The sequence below is a fragment of the Typha latifolia genome, chromosome 1 (assembly GCF_019914945.1).
Source record: "Typha latifolia isolate L0001 chromosome 1, TyphaL0001v2, whole genome shotgun sequence".
Taxonomy (NCBI): Eukaryota; Viridiplantae; Streptophyta; class Magnoliopsida; order Poales; family Typhaceae; genus Typha; species Typha latifolia.
Genome location: NC_133086.1, coordinates 341,319 through 365,153, shown reverse-complemented (window position 1 = coordinate 365,153; position 23,835 = coordinate 341,319). Strand labels below are relative to the sequence as shown.

Sequence of the window (23,835 nt, the reverse complement as noted above, 5' to 3'; positions counted from 1 at the left end):
TGAATACAAAACTTTTCCTGCTTACATCTGATAAAAGATGGACTTTACACTCACCAATCTACATCTGATTTATTTTTTCGTTCCACATATTTTTGAGTCGTTGCTGTTAATTCACACTTGATTTTTCTGTGTAGATCACATAAACTCTGTGGAACTCATCAAAAGTCTAATAACTAAAGTCAAATTGTTGGAATGAAAGCACCAGCATCCTTCATGTCAATTGAAGCATGTAGAACTAAAGAATTTCATGCATTTGGAAATCATAAAAGTTACAGCTGCATCATCAGCATTGTATTCGTCTAACTTTGAACAATGACATGATAGTTTACATTACACCCTGAATGCAATATCTGAGAATAGGGGAAAAGGCAAAAGAAAAATAAAATCAGCTCATTCTAACTTTATCGAGCCTAGGATATACATTTCTTAAACAGAAATCTCAAAAAATCTTCACCGGATATATCTCATCTATCACCTATTGCTTATTGGCACAAATTATGCATGTACGAGCTGAAACCTTTTTGTTCTTCACTAGTTTGGGTATGTACCAAGGAGATGGCAGATGTAGCTCCAAAGAGTCTTCTCCTTGAATACAGAATAGTTAGTAGTCAACCTTGCCTTTAGACCTCACGAACCAAAATAGGGGCTTTCTCTTCTTTTCTCTATGGCTCTCTTTCATTCCATAGAGATAATCTCTCAGAGCAACCCGAACTCTTTTCTCGGGAACTCTGGTTCTTCTGTTCTTATGCTCTTCCTCAAGTTTCAGCAAGATATAGTGGATCTTGTGAAGTTCCAACTCCAACCGTCCAATCTTTTCTGATCCTCTCTTTGCCTGCTCAGATATTTTTCTTCTGCTGGTATAACCTGTCTCTTCTTGTTCGGGAGCTGCACTATCAAATGACGCAGAATAGTATTCTGCCTTCTTTTTTGCCTTGCTGTTAATTTCTATCAGCTCTGAGACAGCTTCCTCAGTCTCGGTTAACTCGGCTCTGATTGAATTGTACTCAGAAATTATAGGACGCTTTCCCTTTCGGGAGCTCTCAGTTTTCCTCTTCAACTCCTCTATGTTTGTTCGAAGAGTTGACAACCTCTGAGCATCAGAAGCAAGCCTTTCAAGAACCTTTCTGCTCCATTCCTGCCGAGATTGTGCAGCTCTTTTAGGAATTTCTAGTTCTACCATGTCAATGCTCAATTCTTTTTCTGCTGCTAGTTCAGAAGAAGGGCATTCACTCTTCACTTCCTTCCAAGCCACTATGTCAGGCTGGGCAGCAACCGACAATGAATCTCCTCTCTTGTTGTTGCAGTCTCTTTCAGCCATTTCCCATAATTGTAGCATCTGATCATCAAGTTCAGCATTTTCCTCCTCATTGAGGGAATATAGACCAATACCATTATCATATGGCGAAGAACTAGATACCTGATCAAGTTCAATATCTTTCATCATCTGCCCATTTCTCACTTTGGAGATCTCATCATCATCCATTTGCAAATTTGCATCTTGACTAGTTTCATCAACATCTTTACCTAAGCCATCTTTTTCTCTAAACCTTTTTGCAGATTCCAACTCAGCAGTTGGATCACATAATTCATGTTCTAACAGACTCCTGGTATCTATTATCACCTTTTGAAGTGTTTCAACTTTGGAAACGAAATTCTGCAACTTGAGAGCCCCTGGGGCATGATGATTATTTAGTATATTGATCTCCTCATAGTTTTGAGATGCCAAAGAAATATCCTGAAAGATTCAGATTAAGTGAGTCAAAAAGAAATTTTCACCTAGCTGGGTCAGGTAATATATCTCACAAGGAAATTTGAGCATAAAATTCATCTTTGAGATAGCAAATGAAGAAACAGTAGTCTTTCCAATGGAAAAGGCTAATTAAGGATGAACAAGACCAAAATTACAAATTCAATCTATTTTTATTAACACCTCCTGTACCTGGGTGTCTATGATGAGCGAGACCTGTGGAGCATCTGAATATGTTTGTACTAAATGCAGTGGTCTAAAAGACAAAAACAGCACCACTATACAATAATTGAATTGTTTTGCTTGCATAACATGATTTATGATGCATGAAAGAGCTACTAATCACCAAAGACAAACATAGCTTACCTGTTTGGATTTTGATGCAGGAAGCTTTGATAGTGAGAAAATGTCTACCTCCAGAGAAGCAAGGCGATCCCCCAAAAATGTTATGAGAGATGAGCAAGTATTCATATCAGCCTTCAGTTCTATATTTTCTCCCTCCTTGTCAATTAGATTTTTCTTCAATTCGTCAGCATACGCATTTACTGAAGAGATTTCCTTGTCCAGCATCTCTCTTTGGGTCATTGCACTTATTGCAAGACTCTCACCTTCCATCAACAGCTCAAGTACTTTTTCTTCATATACTGCTGCATGGGCTGCAGAAACTAGGCTATCACTTAGCAGTACTAGAATTTCTCTTTCACATTGCTCCACCTCGTCTCTTCCTTTCTGTACTTCATATATCATATGCTCTTCTCTGCTTGCAAGAACTCCAACCTCATTCTGCAATCTACCAAGTTGTCCTTGCAGCACATCATTTGCTTGGCGAAGGCACACAATCTCATTATCCATGTAAGCATTTTCTTCAGATAAACTTGAAACCTTCTTTTCAAGCTCTCCTTTAACCACTTTGTTGCTTTCAATATCCAGCTGAAAAGCCTGAATCACTTTGCACAATTCTATGTTCTTTCCTTGCAAGGACTGAATCTTTTTGTTTGCTTCTGATAGCTTTAAGTCATTTTGTTTCAACAGCTTCTCTCCACTTTCGATTTCAACGGTGGACTCTTCACACACATATTTAATTGTGTTCAGATCAACATCTAAAATCACTAATCGAGTAGTGAGCTCCTCCAGGTAAATGACAGACTCCTTGAGGTGCATATTTTCTATTTCTAGCCCTCTAGTTTTTCTGCTCAGTTCACCAACCTTATGGTCAAGTTCATTCTTGACTAAATGAAGGGAATTAATCTCATCGTTAATCAACTGCAACTCTGATGATCTCTCTTCATTAAGACTTCTGAAGAACAAGTATAAATGTTCCAGCATCACACCCTCTGAAACGAGTATGTCGTTTTCCTCTTGCAGTCTATTGTATTTCTCCAAAAAGATATCGCACTCTTTTGACAAGGACTGAATTTTCTCAATCAAGCTGCAAATTTCATTTTGTGATGTCTGGTAAGCTTCCTGCAAGTTTGAGAATGTTCCACTTCGAACCTCCATCTCAGACTTCAACACTTCTTCACTTTGGTTGCTTGTTTGCATTTCTTGCCTTAGTTTTTCATTCAACCCCAACAGCTCACAATTCGTGTTTCGCAAATCAGACAGTTCATTCACTCTAATTTCAAGTTCCTGCTCAAGAACTGCTTTTTGTGACCTTAGATCTGCCACATCAAGCCCTATTTGCCTTATAAGCGTGGCAAGAACTGATATCTCAAGATCCATATAATTGTGTTCGTTCTCAGTGTCTGCTAACAAATTTTGAATATTTCTAATTTCAAACCAAATACTCTGCAAGATAAATTCATCATTGACTGCGTCTGGAGGTCCCATCTCTTTGCTGATATTAAGTGTCTTTGTAAGTTGGTGAATCCCTTCTCTCAGTTTCTCGTTATGCTCCAACAAAGATCGTAGCTCTCTTCCTTGATTTAGAACTTCCTTGTTGAGTTGTAAAACTAGATCGTTTGAAAGTTGAGATGTCTCCATATGCCCCTGACATTCTTTGTAGAGAATTAAGTTTTTGTCTATCATGTCAGACAAACTTTTTTCCAAAACAAATATGCTGATCAAAGCACTCATGTTTTTCAGCTGCTCCTCTTTGAGCTCCTCCTCCTTGATATGGTTTTCTTCTTGCAGAAAATGAAGCTGGTTTTCTAAAGCCATGATCTTCATTTCATGTGATCGCAGGATGAATCCATGTTCTTGATTGCTGGAGTTCAACACATCTTGCAACTCCTTGACTTGATTATGTGTCAGATCTTTCTCCCTAGATAAAGATGAGTTCTCTTCTTCTAGTTCTGCACGCCTACTCTCCAGGTTTTTCAGAACTAGTGTAGTTCTTTCTACCTGAAAACAAAATTTGCGGATCAGGATTTGCTCAGAATAATTGTGAAACAAATTCAGTAGAGCATTAATAAGAAAAGAAATTACCAATAAAAACTATCTAAAAAATCAAACTACTAATAAACTGAATGCTCAATCAAATGAAGAAAAGAAAAGGAAAAGGAAAAGGAAAAGGAAATAGATCTCCTAAGAGAAAGAAAAGTACTTCCAGTCATAAGAATCAGGACTGAAAGGAGCGGATGAATCTTGAACTTATACCTGAGAGAGAAGAGTATCCCTTTCGGCAAGCAGGATGGAGTTACGAGTAAGGAGAACATGGCGGGATTCTTCAGAGTCTTGCAACTTTGCATTCAAAAGGTCGAGTTCAGCATTTACATCAGATAACAATTTCTCCAAGCTGGAATTTTTCACTGATATGTTTTCAATATCCTGAACAAGGTTCTCTACCTGGGCAACCATATTACGCTTTTCATAAATATGTGTGGAGATCTCATTGTTGAGAGATTTCCATGCAGCTTCGAGTGCTGTTATCCTCTCTCTCAAAGATCTTATTTCAACATTTGCATCTGAAAGAGAATTTTCCAGGACTCTACTCTTTCGAGAAACTTTCTCCATATCTTTTAGCTTTTCTGAAAGAAGGTCTTTTTCCATTTCATACTTCCTGCATATCTCTTTCAGTTCAATGTTACCATTCTGCAACTCTTCTACCAACATCTGGAGTGTTTCAATCTTATTTGTGAGTCCCTCAATTTGCTCCTTTAGTCTTTGGGCTTTCTGTTCTAGATCATTTCTTTCTTCTTTCTGATGAAACAGATCCTGCTGAAGATCTACATTTTCTCCTACATGGAAACACAATTCATTTTCAAGTTTCTCTTTCATTTCCTTCAACAAGTTTACTTCACTTCTGAGATTTTCTATCATCAGGTCAGAAGAGGCATTTTGTTCCTTTAGGTTATTAATTTCCTCCTTAATCTTGCACACTGTATCCTCTAAGTCCGCCTTCCTCTGCTCCACCTCATTCAACTGCTCACTCAATTTTTGGATCTCTAAAATCAACCTCTTCACTTCTTGCTGAGACTGGAAGTACAATTTCTCCACAGAGAGGAGAGCCATTTCAGCCTCCATCCGTTGCCGGAATTCTTCTTCTAGGCTAATGTGGAGATCTTTCGTCTCATCTTGCTTTTGTTTAAACTCTTGCTCCTGCACATTTACTTTCTGCTCTAACATATCCAGCTCCAACTGTAGTGTCTGGTTGAGCTTTTCAGCACTGTTTAGCTTCTCCACTTCCCTTGCCATATCATCAGTGAGCTTCTTGAAGTCATTCTGGGTGTTAGAGAGTAGATACTCCAAATTAGATAACCTCTTGGAGGATAGCTGATGTTGAAGAAGAGCTGATTCCTTCTCGGAGGACAAATGCGAGAGGGCGTCCTTCAGACTTTGGGTTTCACTTTCAGCTTTATTAGCACGTTCAGATTCCGATGCTATCTGGTCTTTCAGATTCTGTATATCTGTGGATAAATGAGACATTTCTCGTTTCATACTTCTTATCTCATCACTCAGATCTTCTTTCTCCTTGGGTTCTTGTTTCCTGAAGTCTTTGGACTTGCGATGTTTATGTTCAAATCCTTTTGTGCCTTCCACTTGGATATTAAGGCCTTTTCTCACTCTTCCTTCAGATAAGTTTGCATGAGATGTTCCTTCACCACCTGAAAGAATTTCATTCAACTGCTTCAGATCTTTCCTGCTTGGTAAAGCATCAGTTTCTTCAGAATACATCTCATTCTTTTTAATAGAAGGGGATTGTGAGGACACACCTGATGCATCCTTTTGTAGATCATCTGAACCAAATGGTGCACGAACAGGTGGAGGAATTCCAGGAGTGTGGGGTTCCACATTGCCAGCAGTACTGGATGGTGACTCATCAGGCAATGCTAAGGGGATGTGATATGGAAATGCTCCAGCCATAGTTCGATGAGCCACACGAAGCGCTCCGGTTGCGTGATCATATCTTTCTGCTAAAGCATGATATGCTCCGTGGAACTCCTCCACTATTTTCATAAGCTCAGGCCGTTTCTTATAGTACATCTCCGCTCTCTTTGCAAAGGAATCATCATCTCCTTCTAAAATTCTGATCATTGTTTTAACCTTCTTGTCCATATCTGTCTCAGAAAAAGCACATCCCTTTAGTTTTGGAAAGATAATTCTGTAGATAAAAGAGAAACAGCTCGAGTTCCATGTTGCATTTTAGTGTCAGCTAGTCTATTAGCTAGATAAGAGATTACTGTAAGAAAAAATAGTATTTCATTGAAATCAGAATAACATTAGCAACTTGATAAACAATCAATTGCAATTTTAACTGCGTTCACTTCTATATCTGACACTGCATATTTATGAACTGGAATAACTGGGTTTTTCCCCACTTATCTCTCTCATTTTTAAGTAATTAGATATAGATTGGAGCTGAAGAGCCATGTTTTCTGTTTGGAAAGTTTACTCAAAGCTCTTTAAATATATGCAGTTCATCATGCAACACATCAGATGTGTCGTTATAAACGATTGCCAGACAGATCAGCTGCCATCTTAGGTAATCGTCAACAGGCTCACATTCCTCCCGTCATTCTCCCTAAAGCATCTTCTGTTCAAGTATCTTTCAGTATGACAATTTAAAGGTTTTACCCTTGGTCACTCTCCTCAAAGATTTAAATAGAAGTTATTTTAGAGTTTCATCTTTCAGCAGTCATACTCTTAGCATCGCATGACACATGATGTAGGTAACTCAATAATGATGAGATGCTGAAGAGTCAATTTGCTTGCTCTAGTTGGATTCTCTCTTACTTACATGATTCAATGCCAGGTCAGATTCTATCAGATAGCCAGTTACTAAAGATATTTGTTCTACATGGAGAAAAATAGAGAGAAATGAATATGAAGCATAAACAATGACCACTACTAAAAGTTGCAATCAGCTGCCAGCATCCAAATGGAAAGTTCCAACTTATAAAAACTATATCTGACAATCAAGTCCTACACTTCTTCCAAACTTCTTTTATCAGTAACATTATGGTTTATGCACAACACTCAGTATGTAACCTATCCTCAAATATAAGAAAGAAAATGTGAGATGGCCTATTACCTGTAAGATTGTCCTGAAGCCACTTGGAATTCTTTGGGCTCCATGAGTACAGGCGTTTTAGTTCAGAATGTGATGAAGTAGCCATGAATCCAAGCAAGCAAACAATCTGTTTTGATCTATAAACGCATCAATTTTGGGCCGACAAAGAACTAAGTGATAGATCCAAGCCACAAGAAGAGCTACACTCTATTGATGTGTACATTTAATAGATGTACTAATCTTGTATCTGATCGTGAAATCCAAATCCCATACTTGCCACTCTGATTAATAGCCATGTATGACAGAGGAGACATGTCAGAAAGCAGCAAGAAAACATCTTTATGAAGGAGGAAAAGAAATTCTCAGATTCAGGGAAAGAAACATAAAAATCATATATCTGAAGATCTGATTCAGGAAGCATAAAATACTAGAAAATATTATTACAAAGTAAATTTACATGTTAGTCGTCAGCCATGTCCAGAAAAAGTGAAGTTCAAAACTTCGACAGCTACATTAAGTTTTTATATTCTGTTTAAAAACATTAAAAAAATGAAATGAGAAGAAAAATGAGAGAAGAAAGAAGAAAGTGAAAAAGGTACAGACTACAGAGGAAATGAAAAGTTGAGAACTTTCTCTTGATTGATAAACAAAGTGGTTTAAGCACACTACGGGCATGTCCTTGACTATTTGTCTGCTGTTATTTTCTATCAATATTACTTCCTAGAGGAACTTTTTTTGTCCTTTTGATTTCTCCTTGCTTTCTATATTGATTTTTTTAATAAGAAAAAAAATGGCGACAATGAAAATAATGTGGATGATGGTGGAATTAAGCTCAATTATCTAGTTTCTTTATACTGAAAATGTACTAAATAATCTACTGATGATGATATGATATTCCTGGGTTCGGATTTTAGCAGGAACATGCTTTAAGAAAAGGCATCTACTAAGGTAGTGAGAAAAATAAACTTACCAGGAAATTGGCAGTAAGAATATATATCAGAATTGCGAGACTCAATCCTGCTCAAATTCCTATTTTCCTTACTGGAAAAGATTCCGACTGTTGCAGGAAGAATGGACGAGTTAAAACAAACAATTTAATTAAAGAAAGAAAAATTGATTTGGCATTATAAAAGAAGATTGCTTATATTAAAGCCAATGTCCAAGAAGAAACACATGCAAGGAGACAGATGAGGAAGAAGACAATATGGTCCGTTTTTATTATTAAAAGTAGTTAATAAGTTTTCTGCCAATCGAGATCTCAACAACCCATTACAACCGAGAGTCAACCAAGCCAACCATTAAGAAGAACAAAACGTTAGTTTCAGTCCAATTGGTGAACATAAGATTGTTTAAGCAAAGCTAATAAATCTTTGCATCAAGAAGCTTCAAACCACCATTGGAATAAAAAATCAGAGAAAAACCTGAATAAACGACTAAAAATATCTCAATAAAAAAAAACATAAGAACTGGGTTTTCACCAAAAAAGGAAAAAGATCAAATCTTTAGAGGGGGAACATACCATCTCGTCCACGAAGACGAGGGGGGATCAGATAAGCAGCCGCCATGATGGAGCCCAGCTGCTATTCTCGTCCATCTCTCACCCCATTTTCGGAACAATCTCTCTCAATCTCTTCTTCTCTCTGCCTCTGTTCGTGTTTGCAAGAGACAAGCAGAGGCTGCACACAGGAAAAAGGAGGAGCGGCGGAGAAGCAGGAGGCGACGAAACGTCGAAAGAAGGGTGAAATCTTGGATATATTGTTGGTTCTCAGGAACTATTGGACTTTGCGAAAGATATGATCATATATGAGATTAAAATTGTCTCATGGGTCTGGCAATGGGCAAGGCAAAGATAAGCCTAAGGGAAACGGCTCTATTGAATGCTTCCATCTCTACTACTGTCGTTGATTTGACCAAGAGGAATGCAACTCTCCATGGTTTCCTTTTTCCTCTCTCTCATCCTTTTTCGGGGTATTTCTTTCCTTGAGGAAGAGTGGGGCCATCATCAAAGAGGCTTCAGTATAGTTTGATTTACTAGAATGCCCCACGGATGCAATTTTGTTTGTTTCTTGTGCTGTCTTTGCTTAAAAGGGACCTTCAACTTAGCCTTATTTACAATCTAGTCCTTGAAACTGGAACCCCTGGTTTCTAGCCCACTATAATTATTAAATGAAAATAAAATGAAGAAAAGATACCCCTACAATAATATCACAAAAAGATACTACTTGATAGAAATATTCTCGAGCATTTGGATTTTCGTATTGAAGAGAAGTTCCCCAACCTAATTGAGCTGGTCAATTTGGACAAGCTCTTTCCCAATTGATAGGCTACAAATTTGGTACCTTATTGTGTAGACTACATTTTGGACTTCTTCTAAGACTAATGGAGGAGCATAATCATATTTCTCCACCAAGTAGAAGAGAATTTTATTATTATATTATTATTGTACTCCTTAAAATCTCAAGGATGGCAATTTGGTAGTTTCGCACAATACCTTGGGCGTTTGACAACTGAATTGATCCTCTGGTGGAATTTCGAAAGGTGGGCGGTGGCGCCGTCGGCGCGCGGTTAAAGTTAGTCGGGCCCACGCAGGATCTCACGTGCCCACGTTTCTGGTGTGAGTCGCATGCAGAAACTAACACCGTGTGGTAAAATTCTCTAATATATCATCACTTCCCCAACATCTCTTTCATTGTCTTGTGTCAAAATAATAAGTGCGGAGAGGAGATGACAATTTTGACACGGAATTATACACATTAATGACACCAAATTATAACAAGTTAATAATATAACCATCTGATTAAGACGTAGCTAAGGTGTAATCGCTGGTTCGAACCCATACTTTCTTGTGCCAGGTGATGGGGGCTGCCTCAGCTAGCAAATATATATATATACATATGTATATATGAAATCATATATTCTAAGCATCTCTTTTATGTGCAACACGTCTTCCTCTGGATCTGCCATATAAATATTTAATAGCTAATGTAACCCGCTTTAGAGCCACCGGGATACACATACTCTAGCTCATGGATTTGAGTATATATGTGTTGACTTCAATTAGATGCATGTACCAAGTACGACTATATTAATCTTATTAAGCATTGAGAGTTTCTATGTGAAGTGGATTTTACTATAGATTATACCATTGCGGTGTTACATGCATGAGTAGAGTAGTTATGGCATCTTCGTGCTGGCCAAGATATTAATTCGTTCGTAGGGATCACCACAACCTCGAGGAGTTAAATGGTAGTTGGGTAGGAGAAGCAGTACACGTCAGCAGGAATCAAGTTGGGAGTATTGATAAGAGTAAGTAACCTTTCGGCTAGAAAGAGACAGAATTTTTGTGGCCTGACATGCGGACCAAAATGCGAACCCACATCACCATGATGCGTGCAACATGCTTGATTGATTCTGGATAACGAAGTGGGGGCTTAAACAACTTTTATTGCGCCTGGAATACAAGGAAAACTACGGCAAAACTTTTAGCATTGTAGATTTGTTGTGACCTAATGATAGGAGAGATTTCTGGATAACAACCAATCTGGTCGGTTCTTTTATCTCTCTTGTCTGCTGTTGATAATGCTTAGTTGTTTAATCTAGCTGTAGAAATCATGAACAGCAAACGAAAGAAGTGATGGGTTTTGATAATTCTGTCAGAACTCAAACAAATTTGTTTTACTATTACTATCAAAATTACATTTGCATTAGTCCGAAATAGGAGAGGCTCCAGTCTCTTAAGGTTAGATTGAAGCAAGACGAGCTTGGTCCCCTGGGCTCGGTCTGGGCCTTCTGCAATCTTTGTCTCTATAAAATTGCAATCCCATGATCAAGAAAACGAGGAGGTCCACCGGTATGAGTTCTCCTCTCCATGAAATGTTTCTTGAAGTTCACTCTTTTATCAGTGATTAATGCTGACCTTCACGATGAAATTATCGGTAGGAATACATGTAGCTCTGGACAATCTTACCTGACGCCGTGGCACAGCGAAGACCATAATGCTCAGCTGAGCCATAATTTAGTTAACATGATCTATCTGAGTCTAAGCAAACCAGGAAGAATTGGTAGTCAAGCTTTATGGCTCAAGATCCACGAAAAACGTAGCTTAGAATTTCTCTTTCACATTGATCCAATATCTTTCTCTTTCTGCTGTTGACATGTCAGATGCTCTGTTCCGTTTATGAGACCTCCAGCCTCCTGCAGTCTATCAATCTATCCTCAGCACCTCATTTTCTTGAAGGCACTCAATCTCATGATCCCTGTGGGCTTTCCATTCAGATAATCTGGAGAATTTATTTTCTAGCCGAAGAGCCTCAACTTTGCACAATTCTATGCTCTTCTCTTACAAGGACTGAATATTTGTTTTTTTTTCTGTTTGCTTCTGATAGCTGAAAATACTATTTTATCAACAGCCTCAGTCAACTTTCGCTTTCAAGGCTCAACTCTTGACAAACATATCTAATTATGTTCAGATCAGCAGATTTAATCGAGTCCAGAGCTCATCCAAGTGAACAACGGACTGCTTGACGCGCATATTTTCCAATTCTAGCACTCTATCTTTTCTGCTCAGTTCGCTGACCTTATGGTCAAGGTCATTCATGACTAAATGAAGAGCATCCATCTCATTGCTAATCAACTGGAACTCTGATGCTCTCTCATTGTTAAGACTTCTGAAGAACAAGTATAGATGTTCCAGCATCATTCCCTCTGCAATGAGGGTGCTGTTTTCTTCTTCCAGCCCATTGTATCTTGCCATCAAAATACAGAATTCCTTTGACAAGGACTGATTTTTCTCAATCAAGCTGCAAATTTCATCTTGTGATGTCTGGTAACGTTCTTGTAAGTCCTCCAATTTTCCACTTAGAACCTCCATTTCAGACTTCAATACTTGTGCCCTTCGGTTGCTTATTTGTACTCCTTGCCTTAGTTGTTCATTCATCCCAGAGAGTTCGTGATTCTTGTTCTGGAAATCAGACAATTCATTGACTCTATTCTCAAGTTGCAGCTCAAGAACACATTTTTGTGATCTTAGATCTGCTACATCCAGTCCTATTTGCCTTAGAAGCGTGATAAGAACTGATATCTCAAGATCCATACAGTTGTGTTTGTTCTCAGCATCTTTTATGTCCTCTTGCTTTTGTTTAAGATCTTGCTCCTGCACCTTTACTTTCTGCTCCAACATATCCAGTTCCAACTGTAGCGAATGGTTGAGCTTTTCAGCATTACTTAGCTTCTCGACTTCTATTTCCATATCATCAGTGAGCTTCTTGAAGTCATTCTGGGTGTTGGAGAGTAGATTCTCCAAATTAGATAATCTCTCGGCGGATAGCTGATATTGAGAAAGAGCTGCGTCTTTCTCGGAATATATATGCAAGAGTTTGTCTTTGAGGCTTTGGGCTTCACTTTCAGCTTTGTCAGCACGTTCAGATTCTGACGCAATTCGGTCCTTCAGATTTTGAATCTCTGTTGATAAACAAGATATTTCTTTTTGTAGACCTTTTATCTCATTATTCAGATTGTCTTTCTCTTTAACCTCTCTTGATGATGGCATTTCATTCTCAGGACTGTGGGGCTCCACCTCATTGCCAGAAGAACTGGATGGTGACTCATCATGCAAAGCTGGGATTTGATTTGGAGATGCTTCAGCAAAAGTTCGATGAGCCAGACGAAGAGCTCCGGTTGCATGATCATATTTTTCTGCTAAAGCACGGTATCCTCGGTGGAACTCCTCAACTAATTTCATAAGCTCAGGGTGTTTCTTATGGTACATTTCTGCACTCCTCTCAAAGGAATCAGCATCTCCTTCTACCAGTTTGAACATTGTTTTAACCTTCTTGTCCATATCTGTATCAGGAAAGAGCATTCTTTTAGTTTCTGAGAAGACCATCCAGTAGATAAAAGAGAAATAACTTGGGTTAAATTCACAATGTTGAATAATATTTCCCAAGAGAAGGCACTAAATTTTATATGTACTTAACCTTTTCGACTTTCAACTGGATTAAAGGAAAGATTTTAGAAGTAGGACAATCATCAGCTCATCTACTACTTTTTTTAATTAAGAAGTTAGAGAATTAAGCTACATTAGTCCATCTTATTTCATTAAATTGAACCTTGTCTCTTCTACCAAACACAACCTAATCTAGTATGTTTTGCTATTACTGGACTCCTTCTCAACAAGTGACTAATGAACCTCTTTATGAAAGTATATTTATCACTCGAATAGGCAGGCCAACAAAAATTCCCAATAAAGCAATAATAGCAAATGACAGAAGGGGATACCAAATTATCAGCTTGTCCTTATTACTGAGAAGTGATCTAAGCAAGCGTTATTAAGATATGGCGGGCGTTTTGTGCCTCTTTTATCTCTTTTCTTCAAGTAACATTATTTTTCCTATTGAGTGCACTTTTACAATAAGGAAACATTATAATAATGCAGAGTAGTGTTGCTTGAGATAATATGCAGAGAGAAACATCGTTGCAGAAAGATGGGAAAAAAATCAATTCAAACTTTATACACATTAGTCAGGACATCGTAGATTACTCAGACACCAAAAAGAAGGATGAAATGGCCGAATACCTGTAAGATTGTCCTGAAGCCACTTGGAGTTCTTTGGGCTCCATGAGTGCTGGCGTCTTGATTCGGAATGTGATAAAGTTGCCATGATTCCGACCAAGCAATTTAAACAATCTGTTATGAATGGCAGACACAATCCGGTTTGGACCAGTCAGGAATTAAGTGATAGATCCAAGCCACAAGAAGAGCTAAACTCTGTTGATGTGAGCATTTACTAGATGTTAATTTATATCCAATGACAAATAAAGAAGACAGAAGACATTTCAAAGGATCACAAAGATTTAAAAAAGAAAAAAAAAAGATTTATGGCAGAGAAACCTTGGAGGAGGAGAATAAGTCACATTAAGGTTCTGTATTTTTGTTCGCATACCAAATGCAGAGTGAAGACAATTTAAATGGGTGAAGAAAGTGGAACAAGAAAACAAAAAGTCCATAAATTTCTTTTGATGGACAAACAAACAAAGTGGTTAAGCACAATATTAACATATCTATTAACATATCCCTGGTCACTTCTCTTCTGTACTTCCTATCTCGTTGTTTTCTATTATGATTCTCCTTTCAGTTTTCAAGTAAAAACAATTGGTGACATATTGATGCCAATCGAGATCTCAACAACCATTACCACCATTATTCAATCATCAAGAATAACAAAGAAGTTGGATTCACTGCAACTGATTAACATTAAAGTTCTCTAAGCAAAACCAATGAGTCTTTCTTATCACAAATGAACTACAGAAGAAAAGCTCGCAATGAAGTCAGAAGGGGAAAAATATCCAATCTTTATGGAAAAGAAGCATACCATCGGCCAAGATAACGACTTGGGATTCGGACAAGCAGCTGCCTTTCACGATCACCTCTCACCCCATTTTTGCAACAATCTTTCTCCCTTTCTCTATCTTCCCTGTTTTATGTGTCTTTGGTGCTGGCCAAGAGGAAAGCACACACAGGAAATTGAGAACCAGACGAAACAACAATGGAAGGTGAAACCTTGGAAAGATTTTACTGGGTTCTGCGATTAAAAATTTGCCTCACATGTCTGGCTATGAGTAAGGCAAATATTTTTATTGGACTTTTTAAATTGAATGCTTCTATCTCTACTGCTGTCATTGACTTAGTCGAGCGGAGTGCAAGTTTGCACGGTTTCTCTCTCTCTCTCTCTCTCTCTCTCTCTCTCGTTTTGGGTTTATAATTTTGTCCTTCTTTCATCATCGACACTCAAATTTTTTGTTCTGAAAGAGAGAGATGGAGAAGACAAAGAAGCCCTTTGAAGTGTTTAATTGCATTTCACCATTTGTTTGAGAAAAATGGAATAGTGTACCTTTATCATAGATACGATATGCTACAAAATTCCAGAAAACATCTATACTGTAACGTGGGAGGATCTCCGATTAGAAATGCGAAAGTTATATGACAAATTTCTCCAAAAAAAAAGAGGTTATATGACAAATTCTCCTATGATGTTAATATGTTATTATTTATCTGATAGAATAGTGACAGAAACAGCTCATATGACAACAAGGAACCAAATTTATTATTTTAATTTATTAAAACTGAAAAGGGAAGAGAAAGAAAAAAGAGTCAAAAAAAAAAAACCAGACCGTGGTGAGCCTGGGCCGACAACGAGGCTTGGCCTCCAATTGAGAAGTTGGGCCTAAAAATTCTCAGAAAAAATTGTATCACAATTTGAGGCCAACCCAACCCAACCCAACCCACGTCTGAGTACACGAATAAATAGAAGGAATCCGAGGGGGTTATGATTTGTCAAAGAAAAGTATTGTCTCCAAAATTAGGCGTTTTTCTCTCCTTGATTCCTTCCCGCCAATGGAATACTACGTTTACGGCAGAAATCTCGCGCCGTTTCCTCCACTCAATTTCCTATCTCTCCTCTCATTTAATTCCCCATCGATCAACTTCCCTAATTTTCCCTTCTCTACTACTCTTCCCCCTCCTCTTTTTTCGAGTCTGATTCTATACGTTCCCATTTCTGGGTTTGAAGTGAAATCCCCGTTTCTTTATTTTCAATCTTTTCTTCACCACACTGGATAAGAATCTTTCTGTCCTCGGAAAGGCGGCATCTTGGAACGTAAGCTTACTTACATTTTGATGTTTTGACGTTTACACGTTGAATTATCATTGGTGGGCATTGAAATTTTATTGCCCTATGTCCGATCAAGAGTTGAATCGACGAAATTTTGTATCACAGATCTTCCTCAATCGAACGGGTTGTAGAGTTCTTGTAAATACTCCATGGATATAAGAAGGGCAGAGGAGAATGGGAGCGCAGGAATTGTAGCCAAGATGGAGAAGGGAGGAGCAGATTCTAAACTGAAGGATCTTGGAGGATCCAGTGGTAAGGACATGTATGTTAGAGCCGATAAGATTGATCTCAAGAGCTTGGATATACAGCTGGAGAAGACATTCTCTAAGGTGTGGATTAAGGAAAAGAGTGCTTCTCAGAAGCTTAATCTAGAATGGGAAATTGATCTATCTAAGCTGGACATAAGGTACGTTGTTGCAAAAGGGACTTTTGGTACTGTCTATCGAGGCACTTATGATGGCCAGGACGTTGCAGGTACTCGAGAAATTTTGAAAGCTCAGTATGTTTATTTTGCATTCTGCTGTTATAGAACCATTTCCGAGTTTGCGTCACTTTTACATTCTCTACCCAGTTATGAAGCTAGTTCTCTTTCATAAATTAGTCCATGTATTGCAATATTAAATTTCCACACATGCATGTGTAGTTCTTTATGTCTCAGCTTGCATTCCATAACGGTGATATTCCTCTTTGTATTATAGTTAAACTATTGGACTGGGGAGAAGATGGGGTTGCCAATGATGCCGAAACAGCTGCTCTTCGAACATCATTTCGGCAGGAGGTTGCTGTTTGGCATAAGCTTTCCCATCCAAATGTTACAAGGGTAGGAATTACTGCAGACTAGTAAGAAATATGACATGATTCTATTTCAGATACAAGAATTCATTTAGAGCCATATTATCGGAAACAATTGTCTTTTAATCACTAATTCACTAACTCAAGGTCCAATCTCAATATGGAGGTGGGAATAAAACCTGTCACTTTCTTCTGTGTCATTGCTGCTTTCTTCGTTTCATCGGTTAGGTTGATGAGTAGCATGAATTTTTGCAGTTTGTTGGGGCATCAATGGGAACATCTGATCTGAAGATTCCACAAGCAAGTGATGGCTATACTTCTCTTCTTCCAGCCAGAGCATGCTGTGTTGTTGTTGAGTATCTTGCTGGTGGAACATTGAAGCAGTATTTGTTTAAAAATCGGCGAAACAAACTTGCTTATAAGACTGTGATTCAATTAGCTTTGGACCTTGCAAGAGGGTGAGCTTCTATGTTGTGATTGTGCTTTTGCTTTAGTGGCAAAATAAAATCTTAAGTGTTTTATTTTAATTCCCCAGATTGAGTTATCTACATTCCAAAAAGATCGTGCATCGTGATGTTAAGGCTGAGAACATGCTGCTGGATAGTCATCGAACTCTCAAAATTGCTGATTTTGGTGTCGCGCGAGTAGAGGCACAGAATCCTAAGGACATGACTGGTGAAACTGGTACTCTTGGGTACATGGCCCCTGAGGTGCTATTTCCTTTGTTTCGTCAAGTTTTCTTTCTGGAAAGCAGATGCTGGAAGACAATGATACATCTTAAATCCATTCAATTTGCTCTTTTTTTTTTTTTTAACTTTGTTCAGTTTTCTGCAATAACGTCTTGTAAAATTGGCTGACGAAATTATTCTTAGGTTTGCGGCAGATTTAGGCAGACTAACAACGTAGCCTTTGTAGGTTCTGGAGGGCAAGCCATACAACAGAAGATGTGATGTTTATAGCTTTGGCATATGCTTATGGGAGATATACTGCTGCGATCTGCCATACCCTGATCTCAGCTTTGTTGAAGTATCCTCAGCTGTTGTTCGACGAGTAATTCTCTGTTGCTGTAGCTTATACCCCCCTCTTGTTTCTCCATGTAGCTGAATTTCCTGTTCATCTATAAACATCTATCAACTTAACATAGCAAATTCTCCTAATATCTCAATCAGGATAATAGTCTTCAATCGACTTTAATATCTTTGTTGCAGGACTTACGCCCGGAAATACCCCGTTGCTGTCCTAATCCGCTGGCAAATATTATGAGGAAATGCTGGGATTCAGACCCTGATAAACGACCAGAGATGCATGAAGTTGTGAAGCTCTTGGAGGCGATTGACACCAGCCGCGGTGGTGGTATGATTCCTGAGGATCACTCTGGCGGATGCTTCTGTTTCAGAGCTACTCGTGGTCCATAAGACATTTTGTTAACTCACTTAGATAGTGCTACAAAGATAAAAGGGGGTTCCAATGCGATTCAACTATTATTCCTTTTGTGTCTCATTTTTATATGGCCGAAAGGATGCTACGCATTGGTCATTATATGTGAACTTGTTTCTGAATATGTTTCTTTTACCTTTGAGATCAATAATGCTCCATTATTCTATGGGCTAAAACGTTACTGTGGAATGATGGTGGTGATTGACTGTGACAAGGCAAATCTGGATGTCTGAATATCGACTACAGATGGAACCAAAAGTAGAGTATGCCACGTCATAACACCATCTGTCAATTACTGTTGGCCTCGGCCCATGGATTTAAAGAATTTTTCCGTAGAATGCTCCCGGAAAATTTATGACCATCCTCTTCCTATTTTAAATTGAGAACCGGATAAAGGTAAAACCAAAAAGGGCCTACATTGTTCCAAGGATTCCACTTTCCCTTCCCGGTAACGAAGAGGGAAGAAGAAGACCGGCCTTTGTCGCGAGACTCGACTCTCGGTTTTGGTGGTGAAGTGTCGGTAATGGATCTGATGCAAGGAATGCTCCAGGAAACAGCAGGTTGTGCGGTGATCGCCGGCGAGGTTGCGACGGAGCTGGAAGCCAACGGTGCTGATCTGAAGGACCCACTCTGGAGCGCCAAGTGCCTGTTTACATGCCCTGATCTCATCAAGAAGGTATGTCACCTCTCTCCCTCTCTCTCTCTCTGTCTCTGTGTGTGTGGTTTGACTTCGCTCGTTCGTTAGATCATAGATTGACTTCGCTCGTTCTTTTTTAAAACTTTTAAGTCGTGTGACTAAGTCAAACAGTTCCTTTGAATTTGTAGTTGGATATTACTTGTCTATATTTTTTTAAACCATATATATTACGGCAATACGTACATCGTGGGATCAGGTCAACCAGCACTCATATGGAGGAATGTTGAGTTATATCAGTTCAATACTTTCTTCTGAAAGAAAATTAATTTCAAATCTTCTTGTAAGATTCATTGCAGCCAGCTCCAATAGTATATCCCCCTTGAATTGAATCTACCCTTGCTTTGACTTCATTCTTTGGAGCTAAAAACAGAGCAAAACTTTACTCCAACTCCCATAGCATACCGTTCTTCCAAAAAGAAAAAGAAAAACAACACAGTTAACTTAACGTGCAAGCACAACTAGTTTTAAAGGGATAACTAGAAAACTTGAAAAACACATTAATAAAGATAAAAAAGAAAGAAGACTTATGAAAGAAAAAAAGAGAGGATATAAGTTGGGAAGCCTAAAATATAGTTTTGCAATCTAATGTCTTTTTGTATGAATGAGATACAGGGGCCTTTACAATTATCTTTTTAATTAGCAATATTGGATTTTAAACTGAGTGTATATATTTTTTTATAGTCTAAGCATATTTTATTATAATAAAGTGCACATAATTTACTAAAATTTATTATTATTTATAAAAAAATAAAATATAATTAAATTGTAAAAGTCACACGATATATATATATATATAGAGAGAGAGAGAGAGTAGGTGATGGTGGAACATATCTCACCTAACAAAATAACGGATTACCAACTACTTCCTGGTGGGTATTTAATTTAGAGTATCCTAAATATTTATGAGCATTACCAACTCTACTCTAAAGAGTATACAGGTAAGATAAATAGCTCCCGAGAAGCCTATAATTTTACACAAAATAAGGAGAAATAATGTTATGCTACCATCATCATCCATCCATCCATCCATCCATCCAATAGAGATTATAGTATTCCACCACCTACTCTAAACTTGGCTCATTTTTCTCTGTCACTTTATTCAAACCAGCGGTCAGCGTATTCAAATCTACCTACTTTGAAATTTCTCTACGTTATTCCCACAATAACCCCATGGGCTTTCCCGGAGTCCCATTTTGTCCTTCCCGCTATAAAACCAAGGACGAGAGAGACAGATGAAACGTAGCGCGGCATTTGTGACCTCTCTCTTTGGATGTTATGGGATCCGTGTCGATTGATCCGATGGCTCAGATGAGAGCTTTCCTCCGGGAAACAGGGGGCTGTGCCGTGACGGACGGCGGGCTCGCGACGGAGCTCGAAGCCAACGGCGCGGATTTGAAAGACCCACTTTGGAGCGCCAAGTGTCTCTTTACCTGCCCTGATCTCGTCAAGAAGGCATTTTTTCCCCTTTTCTTCCTTCGCATATTCAGTGAAGTTTGAATCTTTTTAGGTTCTGCTGAATCCTGAGGTTTTAATAAGAAACGCAGCGTTGGATGTCTTCTGTGAAAGAGTAGATGGATGTTTTTGATATACATATACTTTAATTTCACAAGATCACGTGTGAGATTTTGGCTAGGTATGATGTAGTAGATTCATGGATTCGCAATTTAGTTAAGCATAAATATTCGAGGATATGAAATATGATATTATATTGTTCTTCTTGTGAAATTACAACTCCAAAGATTTTAATCCAGTTAAAGTTCATTGATGGTCGCATTAATTTTCTATTGTCCTTATTTTCTAAAAGCTTATTTTCCTTTTATTTCTTTATATTACCGAAACAGGTTCATGTAGACTTCCTTGAAGCAGGTGCAAACATTGTGATAACAGCATCCTATCAGGTAGTTATTACTCCTTTTTACTCTTTTGTACAAGATAATTTTCAGGGAAATATATAATTTTGAGCGTCTTGGATAATGCAGGCTACAATTCAGGGATTTGAGTCAAGAGGCTTTTCGCGGGAGGAAAGTGAAGCACTATTGCGAAAAAGTGTTGAAATTGCACTTGAAGCACGAGAGATATTTCTGAAGAAATGCTCAGATAAATCTTGCAATGCGTCTGAATACCAAATGGCCTCGGGAAAGCATCCTATATTGATTGCAGCATCAGTAGGGAGTTATGGAGCATATCTAGCTGATGGTTCTGAATATATGTAAGTTTTTTAAAGCATTCATATACTGTGTTCGTTTAGAGGGTCTTCTTTCTGCATCTCTGATTATATGCAATATTGTAGTGGTGATTATGGCAAGGAAGTTACCGTGGATGTTCTTAAAGATTTTCACAGGAGAAGACTTGAAGTTCTTTCAGAAGCAGGCCCTGATTTAATCGCTTTTGAAACGATTCCAAACAAATTAGAAGCACAGGTAGTAGATTATTCATCTGTTCCTAGTGCACGTATCTAGCTTTCTTAATTAATTTATGGCTGCATTAGATATGTTTTCTTGTTACATCTTAAGGAACTCTGCGGTGATTGCTTTAGTGCTTTCTAAGTTATTATAGATTAAATTTTGTGTAAATCAATTTAACACAATAATTATCACAGTGAGTTGAATTATCGCTCTACAATATTGAGATGATAAAGAAAGATAAAAAAGAAGAAGATAATCTGCCTCCAAGATGGGGGAAAAAACTCAAGTTTCATCCGTAGTATACTGACATTGGTCTGCTAGTAAACATGCATATCTTATTTCCAGAGAATCTGTGTCAGGTCACTCCACATTTTGTAGCATACTGCTAATATGATTAGTTCAGTTATTCTATATGATGCTTGTGATTTTGCAGGCATATGTTGAGCTACTAAAGGAATGTAATATAGATATACCAGCATGGCTTTCTTTTAGTTCAAAGGATGGAATTGATGTTGTCAGTGGAGATACTTTGATCGAGTGTGCTTCTATTGCTGATTCATGTAAGAACATTGTTGCAGTTGGAGTCAACTGCACTCCGCCAAGAATTGTTCAAACCTCAATTCTAACTCTTCGAAAGGTTCTATTGCTAATCCAACTTCTGTTAGCTCTCTAAATTGTATTCTTTAATAATACTACATAAACACATATATGATGTAATTCTCTAATTTGAGCTTTTCAGTTTTCACATTAAAGAAGAAATACCTTTTTACTTGAAGTATGATGTATTTCTTATGAACTACAGGCGACAAATAAACCAATATTGGTCTATCCAAACAGCGGAGAGAGCTATGATGCTGAGAAAAAGGAATGGCTGGTGAGTTTGCATTCTTGAGTTTTGGTTAGGATGACTGAGAACTTGTTCTGGTCTTCCACTAAATATAATGATTTTTTTGTTTGTTGCTTCCTATAAGAACTTTTAGTGTAACATAAGAGAAAGAAAGATAGGCTCTTCTTTGTCAATTTAAATCTGGATTCTTTAATTCATGGATTGAGTTAATTCTTGGTCTGTCTGACATCACTAGGGTCATGGTCTGATTGTATCCTCTTTTAACTAATTTTTTATATCTAGAGCCATGGTCCAATTATATTCAATCTCTTTTAGATTTGCAGTTAATGCACACTGTCTTTTCTTTTCCATTTGTCAGAATATCTATTTTCCAATTTGTTTGCCTTTCCACTTTAAAACTTTCTCAAGATGCAAAGAAAACTTTTAAGACCTTTTTTTTTATGGTTTCACATGATTGTTCCTATGATATTGCATTATATCAGACGTAATTTCTTTGTATAGTGGCTTCTAATTTGACTAACTGGGAGCAACTCTCTACTCACAACTTAACCAAGTAGTTGGATTCACGTTTTGTTGTTCTTGTTGACTCTCCAACTTCTGCAAGATTCTCTTGATGTGACACTGATATTATCAGTTATTCCATACTATCCTCATTATTCTGCCCTCCTTTACTATGCCATTCTCCCAAAAGTACGGACCTGCGGGACTCCTATGTTAATGTAGTTGCTGGTTATTGTACTTCAGAAAGTTTATTAGAAATCATTCAGTCCGATAGCCCAGAGAGCCTTGAATCTAAATCTTATATTTTCCAAGGATTTCATATGTGTTGTTTGTGTGAAAAAGAACATTACACCCACTAATTGCATTTCCGTACTGTTGGCAGGCATCAAGTGTTCAAGATGAAGATTTTGTTCCACATGTTACTAAATGGCACGAGGCTGGAGCCTCCCTCATAGGAGGTTGCTGTAGAACAACTCCACGCACCATAAGAGCCATATCAAGGGCTCTGCGAGAATCTAAAGTTCCTAAAGCGGATCCGGATCATCTGTCATACTTTTGACAAGCTTTCAAACACTGCTGATCCTGAGTTAACACTAGAAGTTGCTGAATCTTTCAGAAGAATGTTATCATTTGACTTCTTCAGGCATTACAAGGATATTCTAGTTAGTATGTTCAGTATATTTTTTTTAGAGAGAGAGAGAGTGCAAACTTAGGCTTTAAATGGATGACTCTAGAGCAGTAATTATGCTTCATTTTGTGCTTTCTTGAAAAGAAATGCAATGCTTTTCTTTGAGAGAGAGAATAAATGTATTGCTGTATTAAGTGGATATTTGTGTTTAGATCTACGTATAGTTTTACTAAGAATAAATATGCTTAGATAGCAACTTTGGAGATATATGAGGATATTAGGATTGTCACTGTGGCAAATGAGCAATCCTTGTACTAATCTCTAAGTATGAGATGAGTACATTCAATTCTAGTGAAAACTCTTCCCTTAAGGGTAAGTTTGAAATTAAATTTAGATGGAATGCAATTGATTTCATTTGAAAATGAATTCACACTGTTTGAAAAATAATGAAATTGGAATAAAATTCATCTAATCTTATTGTTTAGAACAAGGTAGGAATTTATTTCACTGATGAAACTAAAATTTTAAGTCAATTAAATTTCACCAATTTGAATCAAAAAAGGGGAAAAGAAGAAGCTTCGCATATGAAGAATAAAATAAAATAATAAAAAGAAGGGAACAGAAGAAATGGTTGCACGTGTTTTCTAAATTCTTGATGGT

The 23,835-nt window shown here is 37.8% G+C and overlaps 3 protein-coding genes across 4 annotated transcripts; 2 read left to right on the top strand and 1 right to left on the bottom strand.

Annotated features, from left to right (window-relative positions):
- Nucleotides 1-230: 230 nt before the first annotated feature.
- On the bottom strand, nt 231-13,872 carry LOC140792681 (protein NETWORKED 1A-like). Its single transcript, XM_073143812.1, has 10 exons — nt 13,774-13,872; nt 11,667-13,040; nt 11,167-11,202; nt 8,170-8,216; nt 7,421-7,480; nt 7,221-7,326; nt 5,902-6,246; nt 4,346-5,793; nt 2,114-4,090; nt 231-1,735 (listed from the first exon to the last, which is right to left on the bottom strand). Exons 1-10 carry the CDS (start codon nt 13,856-13,858, stop codon nt 602-604), a joined length of 6,612 nt encoding a protein of 2,203 aa, XP_072999913.1. The 5' UTR covers nt 13,859-13,872; the 3' UTR covers nt 231-601.
- A 1,462-nt stretch (nt 13,873-15,334) lies between these two features.
- LOC140780457 (serine/threonine-protein kinase 54-like) lies at nt 15,335-18,248 on the top strand. The gene is made up of 7 exons (XM_073126030.1): nt 15,335-15,853; nt 15,974-16,342; nt 16,567-16,688; nt 16,916-17,118; nt 17,196-17,370; nt 17,576-17,710; nt 17,869-18,248. Exons 2-7 carry the CDS (start codon nt 16,018-16,020, stop codon nt 18,073-18,075), a joined length of 1,167 nt encoding a protein of 388 aa, XP_072982131.1. The 5' UTR covers nt 15,335-15,853; nt 15,974-16,017; the 3' UTR covers nt 18,076-18,248.
- A 194-nt stretch (nt 18,249-18,442) lies between these two features.
- Nucleotides 18,443-23,440, top strand: LOC140780459 (homocysteine S-methyltransferase 3-like). 2 transcript variants are annotated; one of them, XM_073126032.1, is made up of 7 exons: nt 18,443-18,773; nt 20,636-20,692; nt 20,774-21,003; nt 21,085-21,214; nt 21,633-21,836; nt 22,002-22,073; nt 22,930-23,440. In XM_073126032.1, the coding sequence occupies exons 1-7, from the start codon at nt 18,621-18,623 to the stop codon at nt 23,104-23,106; spliced, it is 1,023 nt and encodes a 340-aa protein (XP_072982133.1). In that variant the 5' UTR covers nt 18,443-18,620; the 3' UTR covers nt 23,107-23,440. The 2 variants fall into 2 exon arrangements, with proteins under 2 accessions (XP_072982133.1, XP_072982132.1); XM_073126031.1 differs by lacking the exon at nt 18,443-18,773 and adding an exon at nt 19,892-20,246.
- The last annotated feature ends 395 nt before the right edge of the window (nt 23,441-23,835 follow it).